Source organism: Amphiura filiformis, chromosome 8, assembly GCF_039555335.1.
Source record: "Amphiura filiformis chromosome 8, Afil_fr2py, whole genome shotgun sequence".
NCBI classification, from domain to species: Eukaryota; Metazoa; Echinodermata; class Ophiuroidea; order Amphilepidida; family Amphiuridae; genus Amphiura; species Amphiura filiformis.
This window is the reverse complement of record NC_092635.1, coordinates 69,918,685-69,935,572: the sequence shown is the minus strand read 5'-3', so window position 1 is coordinate 69,935,572 and position 16,888 is coordinate 69,918,685. Positions and strand designations below refer to the sequence as shown.

General features: G+C 37.6%; 1 protein-coding gene across 1 annotated transcript in view; it reads left to right on the top strand.

The window, feature by feature from the left end:
- Nucleotides 1-3,821: 3,821 nt before the first annotated feature.
- LOC140159697 (cadherin-23-like) overlaps nucleotides 3,822-16,888 on the top strand; it is a 51,610-nt gene continuing 38,543 nt past the window's right edge. Inside the window, exons 1-9 of the mRNA XM_072183193.1 lie at nucleotides 3,822-3,927; nucleotides 5,111-5,188; nucleotides 5,831-6,263; nucleotides 8,666-8,756; nucleotides 9,762-9,845; nucleotides 10,449-10,562; nucleotides 11,833-11,976; nucleotides 13,067-13,280; nucleotides 13,731-13,837. Coding sequence (XP_072039294.1) covers nucleotides 3,822-3,927; nucleotides 5,111-5,188; nucleotides 5,831-6,263; nucleotides 8,666-8,756; nucleotides 9,762-9,845; nucleotides 10,449-10,562; nucleotides 11,833-11,976; nucleotides 13,067-13,280; nucleotides 13,731-13,837 — 1,371 coding nt within the window. The remainder of the gene's footprint in view (nucleotides 3,928-5,110; nucleotides 5,189-5,830; nucleotides 6,264-8,665; nucleotides 8,757-9,761; nucleotides 9,846-10,448; nucleotides 10,563-11,832; nucleotides 11,977-13,066; nucleotides 13,281-13,730; nucleotides 13,838-16,888) is intronic.

Genomic DNA, 16,888 nt, shown 5'->3' with positions numbered 1-16,888 from the left:
CCAAAATTTCAGTTGATTCCGATTTTGCGTTTATGAAGTTATGCATGATTATGTGTATTACACTGCTCCATAGACAATGCGTTGTAATTTCACGATATCTTTGCTAAAACGAATTAATCTGCAAGAAATATTTTGTACATAAACATTATGTAGCCAGAGGTTTCCAGTGATATAAAAATCTCAACTTTTTTGAGAAAAGTGGGGGATGAGGCTGTGGATCACGAAATGCCCCTTTAAGCCGTCCGGTCCCGATGTACATGTATTTCTGACATTAATGCAGTGTGCACGTTAAAGAACATCACAGGCTATTCGAAAAGAGCAGGGGATCATCCCGTTACTGTTGACTGTACTTCAAAAATACACTTATCTACTCTAGGTTACAGAGTAAAAAAATAAACTTGCACAGCTTGTCTGTCACGCAGTGCGATAATACTCATACATGTACATATGAGGAGGCACTAAATAAGGAAGAAGAAGAGGCCTACACTACTAGTTCCAATAATTGGAACTCACAGCTCTCAAGTCCTTAAACGTTCGAAATTTGTAGTTACAACAACTAGGCCTACAGTTGAAACTGGGATATACCCTGGTTCTAATCTACGACTAAAAACCAAATTTAACTGCCATTAATGTACTTACTTAAAAGGGCATTTCGAGATCCACAGCATCATCCCCCACTTTTTTCAAAAAAGTTGAGATTTTTGTACCACCGGCACAGGAAACTTCTGCCTCTGGCTACGTAATGTTTATGTACAAAAAAATTCTTGCAGATTAATTCGTTTCACAAAAATATCATGAAATTTGAATTACGTTCTGGTACTCCAGAATGGAATTATAACACATTGTCTATGGAGCAGTGTAATATCCGGGTGTAATATACACAATCAATCATGTAAAACTCACAATTATGTGCAAAATCAGAATCAACTGAGATTTTGGGAATATGCTTTTTTCATGGATATCTACTGATATGTCATAAAAATAGGATGTTAGGATCACTGAATACTCGTTTAAGTATTAAATTCAGCAGATCCATAGATGCCAATGTCATTATGATTAAGAACCTGAAGTCATGCTTACAGGATCAGGCTTACTGCAAGCAAGATTTCAGTCTTTTATCAAAATAACATATCTACGGACCGGAACCAATAACATCATTATCTGACATGTATATTCCAGGGCTTGAATTTAGGAATTTTGAAAGGGACCCATTTCAAGGCCATCACCAAATCCTTTGCAAAGGTACCAAGGCCATGATTTAGTGCTGAAGAATGCTTTGAAACTTGAAGCAGTGCTGAGGCATCAATGCCAAGTCTAAGGGCACCGGAGGCCATGGCCTCGGTGGCCTTTAGTTAATTCAAGCCCTGGTATTTTCGTCTCAGGTCAATCAGAATACGATGAGCCCCCCCAAAAAAAATGTTTGGTAGTCCTTTGGCTGACCAACCCTGCTTCTTGAGCCAAAAAAAAACATTTGCTATTACTTTTAAACATTTTACTTTTTGCATTGTATTGACACATTTAATACAAAATGAAGACAAAGTTTTGAGGGCACATACATGTATGTTGAAAAGTTATTGTGACATATTTTTGCATGATACTGAGTGAGCCTAAAAACACCTGTTTCTTAGCCTTTCTTCAATCAATCTCCCAAGACCAGTGACCAGGTGGGAGATTTTTTTGCAGATCATATCTGATTGAGTTTCAGCACCGCATGCCTGTTGAGAAGTAAATTTGTTTTTAAAGAATCCGACCGACCGGTCATGGCAAGGGACTACTTTGCATACAATGTGAAAACTCAAGTAGCCTTATCCCTATCAATATTTTTTGTGCACTTTGGGGCTAGCCCCAATTGATGAAAAAAGACATAATTCCTATGGCAGTCACAAACAATAAGTGGAATGTAATCAAATACTAGGCATATATTTAGGGTTAGCCATTGGGTTTCTTGTATCATGTCTGACCGATTGCATATTTACAACTATTTGTCGTCCTAGATATGTAGAAATATAATTCGAGACCAAATTAAAAAGACTAGTTTGTGTATGATGTCCTGTCAACCAGACCAAAAATGGTGTACTGTGCAAGCCAGCAACCAATCACGTCGCGCCTTTGCCCCTACGTCAGACGCAAACTATAATGAAAGACAAAGATAAAGAGAATTTATCGCGCCTGACGTCATCTGTCAATCAAACTCGAGCACGGTTTGTTTACAAGTGTCGTGATGATGACTTGCTGAACGTGGATTTATAACCGGCGCCTTTTATTGTTAATTTTGCACCTTTCGACATGCAAACCATCTCAAAAGTTAGGTCTTTATAGTAGGAAACTTTCTTAACTGAAGGCACCATGTCCACAATGCCTAGAAAAGCTGCTTTTTGCCTTGTAAAAGTACGTAATTTTTCGCCATTTGCTGCTATTCCTTTTCTCCGATCAGCACCAGATAGATCGGTCTTCCTTTTACGTGCTGATTAACCTGTGTTAACCAATCAAGGATCGTAATTGACAGTGACATCAGACGCGATAAATTCTTTTTATCTCTGTCTTTAATTATAGTCTTTTTATTTTGGTCTTAAATTATAGAGGTTTTGGTTTGTGTTTTTCAAGTAGGGCTGTTATTGAGTAGCATAGGCGTAGATCCGGGTGGAGGGGGATGGGGGATAAATTCCCCCCAATATTTTGCCAAGGGGGTATGGTCCATACAATCATCCCTGCAATGTCGACGCCTCTGTGCGGGTTTCTGTCCAAATTAACCTCATATTTGGCCATTTTAGCCCCCAAAGTGCCAATTTTTTCATTCCTTGCACGCATTTATTCCACTTTTGTACCACATTTCACCAGTTTAGCTTCAATATGGCAACATTTTTCACACACATTTGTACCATATACTTATTCTGTCGCAAAAAGGTGCTGGATTCACTATACTTCAAGAATTTTTTCCAACCCCATCCCCCCCAATGTCATAAAGAAATCTACACCACTGTTGAGTAGAAATATGTTGGTTTACTAGTCTCAGGTACAGTTCATTAATTTTTTTACCTTGGGGTATACTTTTGCACCCCATTTTGAAAGTTGTGGTGTAATTTCATCTGATGCAGAGCAATTTGAAATGTAGTCTCAGACAATCAACACATAAAGTCAGTACAATGTGGTATCGCAATATTGCACTACACTTTTAAAGTTGTTTTGCAACAGGCAAATTTTAGGGTGCAAATTGCACTGCGATAGGGCTTATTTCAGATGCTGCTCAGGTAGAATTTATATTGTTGACAATCGTCAAATCGCAAGATCCAATATTGACAAGTTGTCGATAAAGCAATACATCAATAAAGTCAAAATATTAAGTTCAGATGCCACATTATGCATCGTTTACTTACATCAAAATATTACCATACCCAAGCAATTACGCATCATCAGAATATTGGAATTTTTAATGAAAGATAATTTGCACCGCTTACAGATAATAAAATAGAAGACTGATGCATTTATTTCATGGTAAATAATGACAATGTTTAGTATAGTTTTTCTTTATTTTTTAATAACTAGTTTTTGTCGACAATTGTTCCATGATGCTTGTTGACAATGGGAAAAATTGCTTTGTCGACAACAGCCCTAATTTCAACACCACAACACATTGATTGATTGTTTGATTGATTTGACATTTAATAAAAAGTGTGATTGGCATTGTTGTGGTGGGCAACTTTACGCACATTATAATTCTTGTTTCTATTTCTTCAACAGGCTCAGTACCAGCCACCAAGTGAAGCCACACCTTGATATATGCACCAACTGCTATGCAGAGGTGACCATATACCGCAGCAAGCATGGCATTAACACACGTCAAGGTTGCTGCAGTCTGGCTTGCAATATACACAGTTTTCATTTATGTCGTGTCAGGTCAAGAAACTTGCAACGAATCCAGTGCACCAAGTATGTCATAGTAGATTAGTAGCCCGGGGTACTCAAGTTTGGGTTTGGTATGAGTGTGCTGCTGAGAATTTGAAAGTGGACTCATCAATATACTAATTTTGCAAGAAATTTGAACCCATCAATAGACTAAAAGTTAAAATTTTGAGCCAAATTTAACCCAAAATTTTCTTAGGTTTTACAAATTTTCCTCCAAATTTGGGCAAATTTAACAAAAAAATATTGGCTAGATTGAGGCAAAATTGGGCTATTTTCTGAAAAATTGAGAAAATTTTGAAAAAAAGGGGAAGGACCCATCCATACAAAATTGGCCTAGAAAAAGGAGTCATTGATATACCAAAAAGCTGAAAATGCTACCCATGTTTGTGGTACAAAATGGGATTCTTGACAGTGTAGGCAATTATAGCTGGTCAAGGAACATTTGTAGAGGGGTCAACATCAAAAACTGATTTTTGCTCATTCCAAAATGCTCTATTGGTCTTAGGGGGCAGAAAATTTATAGTTTGACCAGCTCATGGCCTAACCTCCCAGAGTTATGAGCAAAAAGGTGAAAGATTAAATTAGGAGATCATTCTATACACAGCATAAAAAAATTTCTGATTTTGATTGAAAATGAATGACCCAGGCATCTGCTACTGTATGTTGCGTCATATACCTACATGTATTTGATTCGCACATACCCAATATTGCATGGCCCATTGGCATATATGCAGCATTCTGGCAACTGTCAGCTTATATTAGCAGTTGCCATTATACCCCCAGTATTTGGCAGGATGTTGCGATACAATGTGCCATGTTGACTCAGCCCTTAGAAGGTGCAGAGGTCTGGTTTATAAATGTATTCAGTGTCAAAATTTGGACATACAGTTTTGGTGTAAATGACAGGCACTTGTCAAATCCTAGCTAAATCCCTGATGTTGACAAAAAAGAAACCATTCTTCAAATTGGCACACTAAAAATATTTGATATCATTTTTGACCTTGATTTTTGTCTATGTTTACAATCACATAATTATCAATGTCAGGGCTATATACTGCCATCTACAGCTGAAGTGTGCCAGTAAGAAGAATCGTCTACATATGCACTCTGCGTCCAAAGATCCATTAGTCAAGTCATAGTCCTGATCCAATCACCAAGACATAACCAATAATTACAAGTTTCATTTCATTCTACTTTTTTTTACCAGGTCCTTGCACATTTAATGGCACCACAGATCCTACTGAGAATGAATTGTACATAACTATACTAGAAGAAGAACAAACAGGTGAGGTTTTGTAGTAATTGGGGTATTGCAGTTGAAATCCCCGGCGGTGTAGATTCCAAATGGAATCACCCATTCAGGTAATCCCATTTGAAATTCACACTCCCTGTATGGAAGATTAAGGTCATGTCTTCTATAGCGGTGTATGGATTTCAACTGGAATATCTTTTAGGGGATGACCACTTCTGGCTTTCATGGCCTTTTGATCATCTCCTCCATGTCATTTTACTTGTCTTTTTGTATCTTTCGTGTTTTTTATACACTGATATTGATAATTACTAAACATGTTCTTCAGGACTGTTATTGAAAATTATAACAAGGTTTCATAGTTCTAGTCCAATAAAACAGTACTCACTGTGGACGTTTCAGAGTATTGCAGACTCCTTTTTCAACACTGTTGATGTTGTGACGATCTTCTGTTTACCGCAAAGGATGCTGGTTGCTTAGCAACGCGGTTGCCAGATGTATTTTTCTTGAGAAGATCATCAAACACGTGTCCAAAGGCATGGTTGTAAAAAGGCATGGTTGTAATCCCATACGTAGAGGGGGTTTCAGAACGCATTGCAAGAACATTTAAGAAATATAATATCTCGTCAGCCATGAAGCCACACTGCACTTTGAGAAATATGCTTGTTCATCCAAAAGATAAGAGGGATCCGCTTAACACCACGGATGTAATCTACTCTATCCCATGCAAGAACTGTAACATCTCGTATGTAGGTGAGACAGGCAGGAAGTTTGGCAAAAGGCTCGACGAACATAGGGCAGAGGCTGATAAGGCGAGTGTCAATGTTCGCACAAGGGCGAACAGAAAAGCCTCGGAATCTACTATCAACAAATCGGCGATCACAGATCATGTGCTAGAGCGAGACCACATCATAGATTGGGATGAGGCTAGGGTATTGGGCAAAGAGACAGACAGATACACACGTTGGATTAAAGAGGCAGTAGCTATCAGAAAGCAAGGGACCACCATGAACAGAGACGAGGGGCAATACAATCTCAGTCACGTGTTTGATGATCTTCTCAAGAAAAATACATCTGGCAACCGCTTGCTAAGCAACCAGCATCCTTTGCGGTAAACAGAAGATCGTCACAACATCAACAGTGTTGAAAAAGGAGTCTGCAAGACTCCGAAACGTCCACAGTGAGTACTGTTTTATTGGACTAGAACTATGAAACCTTGTTATAATGATATTGATAATGTTGATAAAACATGTTGATAAAAGCAAACCTTTTTTTGTCATTTATATTTAATTTAGGAGGTCCTGTATATACAATAAATGTGGACCCACCAGGCAGTACTATAACATGGACTTGTACAGAAACTGCTGATGTAAAAAGCCCGTGCCATTACCTTATACTGCAGGACGGCGTTTACCGATTGATTCAAAATCGGACTTTTAATATAGAGGTATGTAGATCAATGATGAAATTTGGTGTAAGTTAACTTTAATATATATTACACATATGCATTTGTACCAGTGAGTTTCACGAGTTACTGTTACACTTTGATTCGGCAGGGTCAGAACTTTAGCGAGAATCCGAGAATCAATTCTCTCAAAGATTCTCTTAAACGGATTTGTGTGAATCAAAGTTGATTCTTGTAAACTTTTGAAGTTTACACAGAAGTTGATTGGCAAGAATCAAATGATCCCTGCAAATTTATTCTGCAAGAATCAACATCAACTGCAAAATCAGATTCTGATCCTGTTTTGTCCGGCCCGGCCCCCATTTGACTGTTTTCTGTTGGTTTTACTCTTGTACTCACAGTGAGAATCATTTTTCACGATCACATGGTCAAACTTTATGTCTCAAAGTCGGCAATTCTTACCAAGAATATGCAGATTAGATACGCATTTCATTCAAGACACCCTGCCTGTGTATTTTGGTTGATACCAAAGTTTGTATTCAATAAATACAGTACTAACCAAAACATCCAAGCTGCAACTTGTCGGCTTATGGGCTCTTACCTGATGTAAGAGTTTGTAAACGAATAACTTATATGATATGTACTGACCAGATATTTGGTGTAAGTCTTACTTTCTATTCAACAGGGGCTAACCTGAAAAAAGTTGCTATGAGACCCCTTAAGTGAAGACTACTGTTGCAGGGTTCGGTTTTTGCCGGCAAAATGGCGATAACTGGCAAGCAGTTTTTGCCTGTTTATTCCGCCAAAAATGGCAAAAACTGGCAAAAACTCATATATAGTCACTCAATACATGTATTAACAAGTAACACAGAAAGCTCATAAACAGTAAACATACAACTTTTAATGAATCATTCAACATATTTTTTGTCTCATCAAGTCCTTAAAATGAAAAAGTTTTGAATTTGATATGCCACTTTTCAGTTAAATGCCCCAGTGAGCAATGAAAACGCATGCCTTTTAATGTCTTAATATGTTACTTATAATTACAAAATCTGACCTTGTAACACTCAGGAAATTAATTTTTCATTTAAATAATTTGTTTTGAGATAATCATCATCATCATCATCATTTTATTTCATTCAAATCAACATACAAAATATATATAAAAGACACACAATTTGAATGAGGAGATGCTCAAAAGGCCCATGCTCAAAAGGCCCAAGGGCCTGAAGCAAGCACCCCCCCTTACACTGCCCTAAGTTACAACATACAATTACACAAACTTTACAAATAAAAGAAAAAAGAAAGAGGAGAAGAACATGCAAAGAAAGAACCAATATAAATATTTATAACATTTCAATAAATAGACATTCCACAGTCCACACAAGAAATTGATAGTTGGTGTGGAGATGGGTGGGGTCATTGATTAATGCCTAAATATTAGATTTAATTTTTTATTAGACTTGTCTTTATTTGTAACTTAAACTGGTTTACTGATTTTGCTATCTTTATATATTTATCAGTAATATTCCATTTCCTAGGACCGGCAGCTCTTATTGTTTTGTGAGCAAATTCTGTTTTTGTATGACATATATCTGACCATCCACCACGAAGTGGTAGTAAAGTCGGCTCTAGATCATTTTCTGTTTATTGCAGATTTTGAAAGAATTCACTTTCAGCTTCAAAATGACACCTCAACCAGCTTCATCAGACATCTGGAAGTGAAGTTATAGTTCATCAAAGGTCAAATTCCTAGTATATAAATCCAATTACTGTTTTTGATTGTATCTCAAAATGGAAAATGCCGACTTTACGACCAGTTTGTGGTGAATGGGCACATATTACATGTATAGTCATCAGCATTTCTTGTGTGGTACTTATGTCGATTTATCTGCTGCATGAAATAGTTGTCGAATGCTACAGGTAGCTGATTTGAAAAATGTTTATACATAAATATGCTTAATTCCATAATAAAAACTATTTTTGCTAAGCGGTTAAGACTGCAGGTTTTTCCACCTGTGGCAAAAACCTGCGAACGCTGTACTGTTGGATGTCAATTGGATGTTATGTTTCTTTCAAATTTTATAGGATCCCATTATAATTGAAAGTGTTGTTGATCTGAATGATATCATCATCTATCAAGACAAATTATTACCAATCATAAGATGTGACCCTCCACCTGGATCGGGAAGAGCCAAGGTAAGTGCCTAATATCTTTTTAATATTGAGATGGGATTTCTTCTTATTTTTTTTCGTTTTGTTATTGTTGATGTTGTTGTAAACCACAGTCAATCAAGATTCAGAATAAATGTGTCATAGCATAGTGCTTACTGTTTTTTTTTTTCATGCAGCATCGTGTTCGGCAGGAAATTTTTAAACATGTGAAAATAAAGTTTAAAACATTTCTGCTTAATCAATCTTGCATGCATTGTTAAGAGTTCATAATGAAATACCAGATCCCAGTACAGAAACAGATATTGCCATGTTAAAATAGATGCAAAACAAAGGATAAAAACAATACGTTTATTCTCTTTCTTAAAAAGTGGTTGGTGTTTTTCACTGCCGGTCCCCACCTCGAGGGAGTCTTGATTATAAGAGGGCCGAAACTCCCCTAGACAGGTGGCAATTAACTGATGATCCCGATGTTGAAAACACAAGATAATTTCCATGTGTGGTCTTTGTCTATATTTAACCTACAAGTTTTGCCAAATAAATTCAATTTGCTACTGCCAGGAATTGAACCTGGGACCTTGTGCACCAGAAGAGAGATGCTCATCCTCTCTTTTATAGCGTTACTCTACTAATTAAAAGGGAATTTCATGATCCACAGCCTCAATCCCCCACTTTTCTCAAAAAAGTTGAGATATTTATACCACTGGAAACCTCTGGCTACATAATGTTTATGTACCAAATATTTCATTTGTATAGCAAAAATATCGTCAAATTTGAATTTCGTTCTGGTATACAACAGTGGCCTATGGAGCAGTGTAATACACATAATCATTCATAACTCGCAAACGCAAAATCGGAATCAACTGAAATTTTGGGAGAAAGCTTTTTTTTCGTGGATATCTACTGCAAAATGTCATAAAAAGAGGATGCTAGGATCACAACATCCTCCTTTAAGTTGGGATCTATGTAAGAATGTTGAATGTTGAAGAATTGCCATTATTTACCAATTTTTTTTCTTCTTTTGTTTCGCAGAACTGTATAAATGCTCGAATACAGTTTCAGAATTTAAATGAACCTGCTGTATTAGATCCAGTGTACAAAGCCGAGGTATTTGAGGTATGTATATCAATTGTGTATGTATGGTTTGAGTACTTGGAGACTTTGCTTTTCTTTCTTTTTGAAAGACTGATATTTTAATGTCTTCTTCATCAAGTGCTTTGATGTGGCACATTAGGTTAAAGAAGCCTACACTACCTGATTCCTATTGGGCCGCCTGCACAGGTACACTGTCACCAAGGTACTTGGCTGGTACTGTGCAGTACCAGGGGAGTACCAATGTAGTGCCAGTGCAGTACCACTGCTGGTGGATTCTGTGCAGTAGCAGTATTGGTACTGTGCAGGTACTCTGTGTGTACCAGCCTGGTACCTTGACGACTGTGTACCTGTGCAGGTGGCCTCAATAGGAATCTTGTAGCAAATACACAAACTACATAACTTAGTACATGTACTCTACCAAATAATACCAAATAACTGAATTATGATGCAAAGGGGAAATGCATTTAAAATATTTTGAGCTTGCTCGATAGGATTTTATGACAGGTATTTATGACAACACTAGTTCTGCATTTAGACTACCCACGTCTACAGAGTATTACAGTGGGCTCACCCCTTGCCAAAATTATTTAAACCTTTATTGTGAAATTTCTGTTCGCTTTGCAGCACTCACCGCTTGGTACAACTGTACGGTTTGATATACCTATTGTAGCAGAAGATCCTGATGTTATTTTGGAAGGTTTGGACTATGGAAACTTTGCTTGTGAACTTGTAGAACCGGTATGATCTAACCCCATGGGTATTACTATCTTTCTAATGGCTACTGTGATTGGTTAATTACCTGATATAAATATCTGAGTAACCAATCAAAATGTAGCTTTTAGATCTCTGAGCAATTGTAATTTTATAATATAAGTGATAATTTCTGTGTAACAATCTGATAAAAGCCATAAAGTTACAGTGATGAAACCTACAAAATCTTTATCTTGACATCATTTAGTTCCTGTTATTCTCCTAATAATATCAACTCTAGCAAATCAGATAGAGAAAATGATATGTACATTACTTAGTACTTGAGGTTAAGGCGACAAGAAAAAAACAAACCTAACCGACCAAAAACTTTTGCGATTTGGAGAAATTTTTTTTTAATGTTGCTAATATCATGTAAAATCAACTGTTTTGGGGCCAAAATCTATAAATTTTTGCTGAACCTTTTTATGCCTCCACCGGAGGTATTCTGTTTCCTGGTTGTCCGTCTGGCCGTCCGTCTGTTCGAGCTTGCTAGTGCAATATCTCGGAACTGGTAAGGCGTAGCGATAGTAATGCAATTTGGTGGAGGGGTGGCAATTGGCGGTCTCCAAATTTGAGCAAGTTTTCATCACAAAATATGGTAATTAAGTACCTAATTTGCATAATTTATGCATATCAAACAAAATAACTTTGTGTACAAATTATCTAGAGATCTGTACGAGTTACAGTGATGAAACTTGGCGGAGAGTAGCACAGCCAAAGGTTCTTGACCTGATTTGCTTTTCAGCGCAAAATTTGCTTAATCGCAAGGTCATTGTGAAGTCATTTGGGGTCATCCAGGGTCAAATCGCCATATATTGTTGCAGGTTCATGAAATTTGGTGGGAACGACTACTGTAGGAAGAAAAAAATGTCAAGGTCATTTTGGGGTCATCCAAGGTCAAATTGCCATAGATTATCACAGGTTCATGACATTTTGTGGGGACGACCACTGAAACCAAGCAAAAATGTCAAGGTCATTTTGGGGTCATTCAGGATCATCTGGATCAAATTGCCATAGACTGCTGCAGGTTCATGAAATTTGGTGGGAACGGCCAACTTAGTTAGGCAAATAATGTGAAGGTCATTTTAAGGTCAAGTGAAATTGCACCGGTTAAAATAATGGGCGTCAAGGTGGAGGCGTCCTCGATCAGGATTCATGGTCAGCAATTATTGGATCAAGCAAGCAATACATATTTTTATAACATACCCTCCATATGTATGATAATGTGAAAATCTTTGATTTTAATTGTTTTAAACAGAATATACCATTTTCTGTAAGTTGCACGACAATAAATGATCATAATACCCTCAAGCATGCGGCAGCAGAAGCTACCATCACTGTGGCAGGGCTCTTGGATTATGAAACGGGACCAAAATCATATGATATCACCCTAAAAGTCACAGTAAGTATTGCATTTGAAATGGAATAGTAACTAGCACCGGGGGCAAATGTAGAGTGGAGGGGTATCATCTCCCCACCACATCTGCAAAATCAGCCTTGTTTAGCCAATTTTAGACTCTCTGCCCACACTTAAAAAGACCACATGTGTTCGTTACTGAGCAAGGTATAAAATTGAGTAATATTTGAAACTATAAGTCAGGTCATATGAATGGTAATTTTCAATTGTATGTTATTCCAGTAAGCAATATTGGAAATAATAGATTGTGATGCATTGCGGGATAAATGTTGCTGCTGTCCATTGCAAACATACACACAAAAATTACTCATTTTATAATTGACTCATTTTGACGACGAAATGTTTCCACTTTTTCGTCATTTATAGTGACTGCTTTCAGCTCCATGAAATGGTATAATATTTGAAGAAAAATACCAATAACAGTAAAATTTTGCAGTCTAGTTTTTTTTAAGGCTGTTTTTGTGTATATGTGAATACAAAAAATTTCACAGGGGACCTAAGGCCTAAGACGGAAGTTAGTATTTTTGATATATAGCTTAAATTAAAAATGAATTATTGCTGACGACACTAACAATAGTCCTTAACTCTAACCCTAAATATTAACCCTCATCCGTAACAACAACCGAACATAAACTTACCACAAACCTTATCCGTATGATTCACTGTCAGTTTTTGATAGTCAATGATAATTTTTTCTGCATTTGAATCACACTAAATAAATAATGAATAAATGCATAAATAAATACAACCATGATTCTGACGGCTTGTTTACTTTCATTCACATGCATATGTGACCCATCACATCGAAACAGACCACCTCGCGGCAGAAATTAAAATAGAGATTTAAACACCAGGACAAACTGCTGATTTTTAGCTTGAAAATGACACCTTACTTGTTGAAATCAGATACAGTAAAAATGTTTTGTGAGGCAAAACAAGCTCAGAATTCTTTATATTTTCTTTATATTTTTCAATATTTTTTCATTGTTATCTGCCAATGAAGCTAGCCGCGAAGTGGTCTGTTTCGATGTGATGGGTCACATATGTGTGTTTTATTTTGTCATGATACAAACAGGATACAACAGACAGTGTTGTCAATTCACCAATTGCGGTAAATACAGTGCTGCATATTGAAGTTGTTGATCTGGATGACTTATCACCAGCTTTTGATTATGCGGCTTACAGTAGCAGTATTGAAGAACAGTATAAAGGACTGCTGCCTGTGTCACCAGACACAGTAAGGGCCATTGACCAAGATGTGGATATCGATGAGAGTATTATATATAGCTGTAAGTAATGATTTGAAACCCATGGGCAATACCAGCTGAATCGGCATCTGTAGAATTATTTTGATAGGTTACTTAGAGGGCTTGTAATCTTACAAGCTGCATTTTTTCACAGTGTTCTGATGAAAAGGAATACACATGTTTTGATAAATGTATATGAACCAAGTTATGTGTTATTCGATTATCACTATGTCAACTGGATAAAACTTTTGAGTTCTACACCACGATCGAAATGATCGCAACACAAAGTCTATGGCATGTTCTATCAATTCGAAAAGTGTGTGATCCAGTTACCAGGGAGTTATGTAACCACTTCACTGGCGAATTGACAATACTAATATTTATGGTAATAATTTACCTTGTGTATTTTTCACAGTGGCTGATAAGATCGACCTACCTTATTGATAATATTTATTATTTATGGAAATAATTTACCTTGTGCATTGTTCACAGTGGCTGATGAGACCTACCTTACAATTGATGAAACCACAGGAGTGATAACTGTCATAACTCCCTTTGATCGTAATGTGGTTGGTGATACCTATACAGTTATTGTAAAAGTAAGTTTTCTCTTGCTTTGTTGTATACATGTATACAGCATTGTTAACAAATTCATAAGATAGACCCAGAGGGTTTTATGGAATAAAATAATAATGTTATTGTAGTAATATTGATTGTTAAAGCATTTTGCTTTCATCATATTAAATAAAAAAAATTTATGACCGTCCTCAATGATGGCTGATTGTGTTGTGATTTGGCTATGGCTCCCAACCCAACTGAATAAACAACCAAGCCTGCCCTGATTGGCCAAACCCTGACAAGAACACAATGGATGCTTTATGCAAACTAAACATGTGATGACCCGCGGTCATTCTAACATGTCCTTTCATGAACGCCCCTGGAAGCGGGCTTGGGTGCACCCATTTCTCTGCAGGGGCAAATTTTGATTCTTCATGATTGATCACATTCAGAATCTTTGTTAAAGAAATATAGTTTTCAATTGCAACTTTGCATCTAACTAAGTTGAATGCCTAATAATCAGTCATGCCTTGTTCATTCTGTCCAGAATTCTGTGTGCCAAATTCAATGAATTTCCCCGTAAATGGTCTAAATAATTTTGAAAAACATGTACAATTTTATTTTTCATTAAAAATGACAATTCTCATTTCATACCAAAATTCCAATATATGCGATGTATGGCTTCAGAATGAACCAGGATTGTCACAAATTGTTAGCCCATTTTGTGGGCACGACACTAAACTAAAATTATTGCACAAATTTACAAAAATCTGCCCAAAATATATCTGTCTTAAATCAAAATTGGTCCAAAATTGTATTTTTGATGTAAATTTTATCCAAAAATCATCTTCAAAAACTTCACAATTTGTTGTTTTTGTAGTAATATTAACTGAAAATGTGCTAAAATTAATGTTTTTCCATTCAAGTTCAAAAGTAGCCAACAAGTTGTGTAATATGGGAGCCATTTTCAAGTCATAGGATTATTATTAACTAGCAGGAGACCAGCGCTTGGGTCCCCGCTTAGTTGAGTAAACAGGAGCGTTAGTACACGGAGTGGTTAGTAAACATGGTAAACGGTGATGATGATAATCATGGTGTCTTGGTGTAGATTATTCATCCAGTATAGTAATGACCATGTTAGCTCGATAATCATATGTTAGCTCCTGTCATATTAAAGAAGCTAAATAACTTTAAGTGAATATCCAGACCTGTGATAATGTTGTTACTCACTCAATCCCACAGATTTCTTTTTGAAACAGCTTGTGACAAAATGGTTGAGCTTTAACTTTATCCCAACAAACATAAAACATTAATGTTAGAAGAGGTTGCTAGAAAAGCAGCAAAACATTTTAAGCGAGCCCGTGTTAATAGCTAGGCCTACATTATAGCCAGGATTTATTTGCAGGGGTCGCAGAATTTAATAAATGTGGACTTTCAAGTTCCACTAAAGTGGGCTCACCCACCCCCTATCATTTAATCTTTTCGGGCTATACTGAACAGTTGAACGACTCTGTTAGCTATATTTTAACATTCCATCTGAAAGTGGACTTTTTTGCAAATCTGTCACCCCCCCCCCCATTTCATCAGCTTACACATGATGATCCCCCAGAAATGGCTTCAAGGCCTTTGCTTTGACCCAATTTCCAATTCTGAGGGACACAGCCGGCTGAACGCGCGCAGCATGACACAATGGTGCTTCATGGCAAAGGTGGCGGCAAACAACTTCCGAGTGTGCCCCTTCCAAATTCCTGGATCCGCCACTGTCTCAGAGAAGCAGTTAAGCTGGTTTCATTCTACCCTGCCGCTTGCCGCTGAGCGGCGTGGCGCACGCGCATTGCAGACAAACGGACACAATCAAAGCTTGTCATTGGTTGAAACGCCCTGCCGCTTGCCGCAGCGGCAAGTGGCAGGAAAGTATGCTGGGGGCATTAGTCACGTACACACCCAGACAAACATACGTAGGCCCCCAGACAAACAAGAACCTAGACCTATGACTTTGGTTTGCGTAGTGAAGTCAACACTGCTTAGCAACGATTTTGACAAGGATGCAACCCGGACGCACAAGCAGACATGTTCGCGTCTACAGAACATGTTGCATTTGACGCGGGCGATAACGGCTCAGCAATCACGCAAACGATCGCGTTTGTCGTTCCAGACATGAACGCTTAATTCTCCGCGTTCGACCACCCGACCAAAATCACCTTGGATATACGTGGCTTCACCTACTGCAATGGTAAGGGATGGGCAGTCATAGGTCTAGGTTCTCGTTTGTCTGGGCGTTGGCCTACGCGCGGTAAGCCAACATTAAATGCGTCCATACCATGCGCCGCAATGCGCGTGAAACCATGGTGCTGTGTACGCGCAAGTGCATGTCTCGCCACTTACCGCTGCTTTTGGATTTGACGCGCTTTGCTGTCATGAACTGAACCATAAGGTTATTGACCTCAACGGCCTAGCAACCAACATTTTTTTGTTATTTCCATAGTGACTGAATAGTTTTGCAAAATGAACGTCAGATGGTTTAATGGCAATATGTACCCGATCAATGTACGAATAAATCAGAGCTGAAAGTGAAAGCATCTCGGAGACTGCTTCTGGACAAGATTTAGCGACTTCCTTTTATTTATACTAGCGGGAGACCCGCGCTCGCGCGGGTCCCCGCTAGTTGAATATATAAACGGGAGCGGTTAGTAAACGGGAGTGTTTAGTAAACGGGAGTAAACGGTGATGATAATCATGCTGTCTTGGTGTAGAATATTCATCCAGTAATAATCAGATGTTGATTGTTAGCTCCTGTCATGTAAGAAGCTAAACTTTTATTTAAGTGAATATCCAGATCTGTGATAATGTTAATATACTCACTCAATCCCTCAGATTTATTTTGCAAATCTGTCACCCAATGACCCCTTTTTTTACCAGCTGCACCCAATGACTCCCTTTTTTAATAGAACTTTACAACAAATCTGCAAATATTTTAGGCGCTTCGCGCGCATTGTGAACAAATTTAACATTTTTGTAGCAATTTCAGTTTCACAAAACGTTGCCAAAGTTATATTTTACGGTTAATGGCACTGAATTTTAGCGTTCTCACA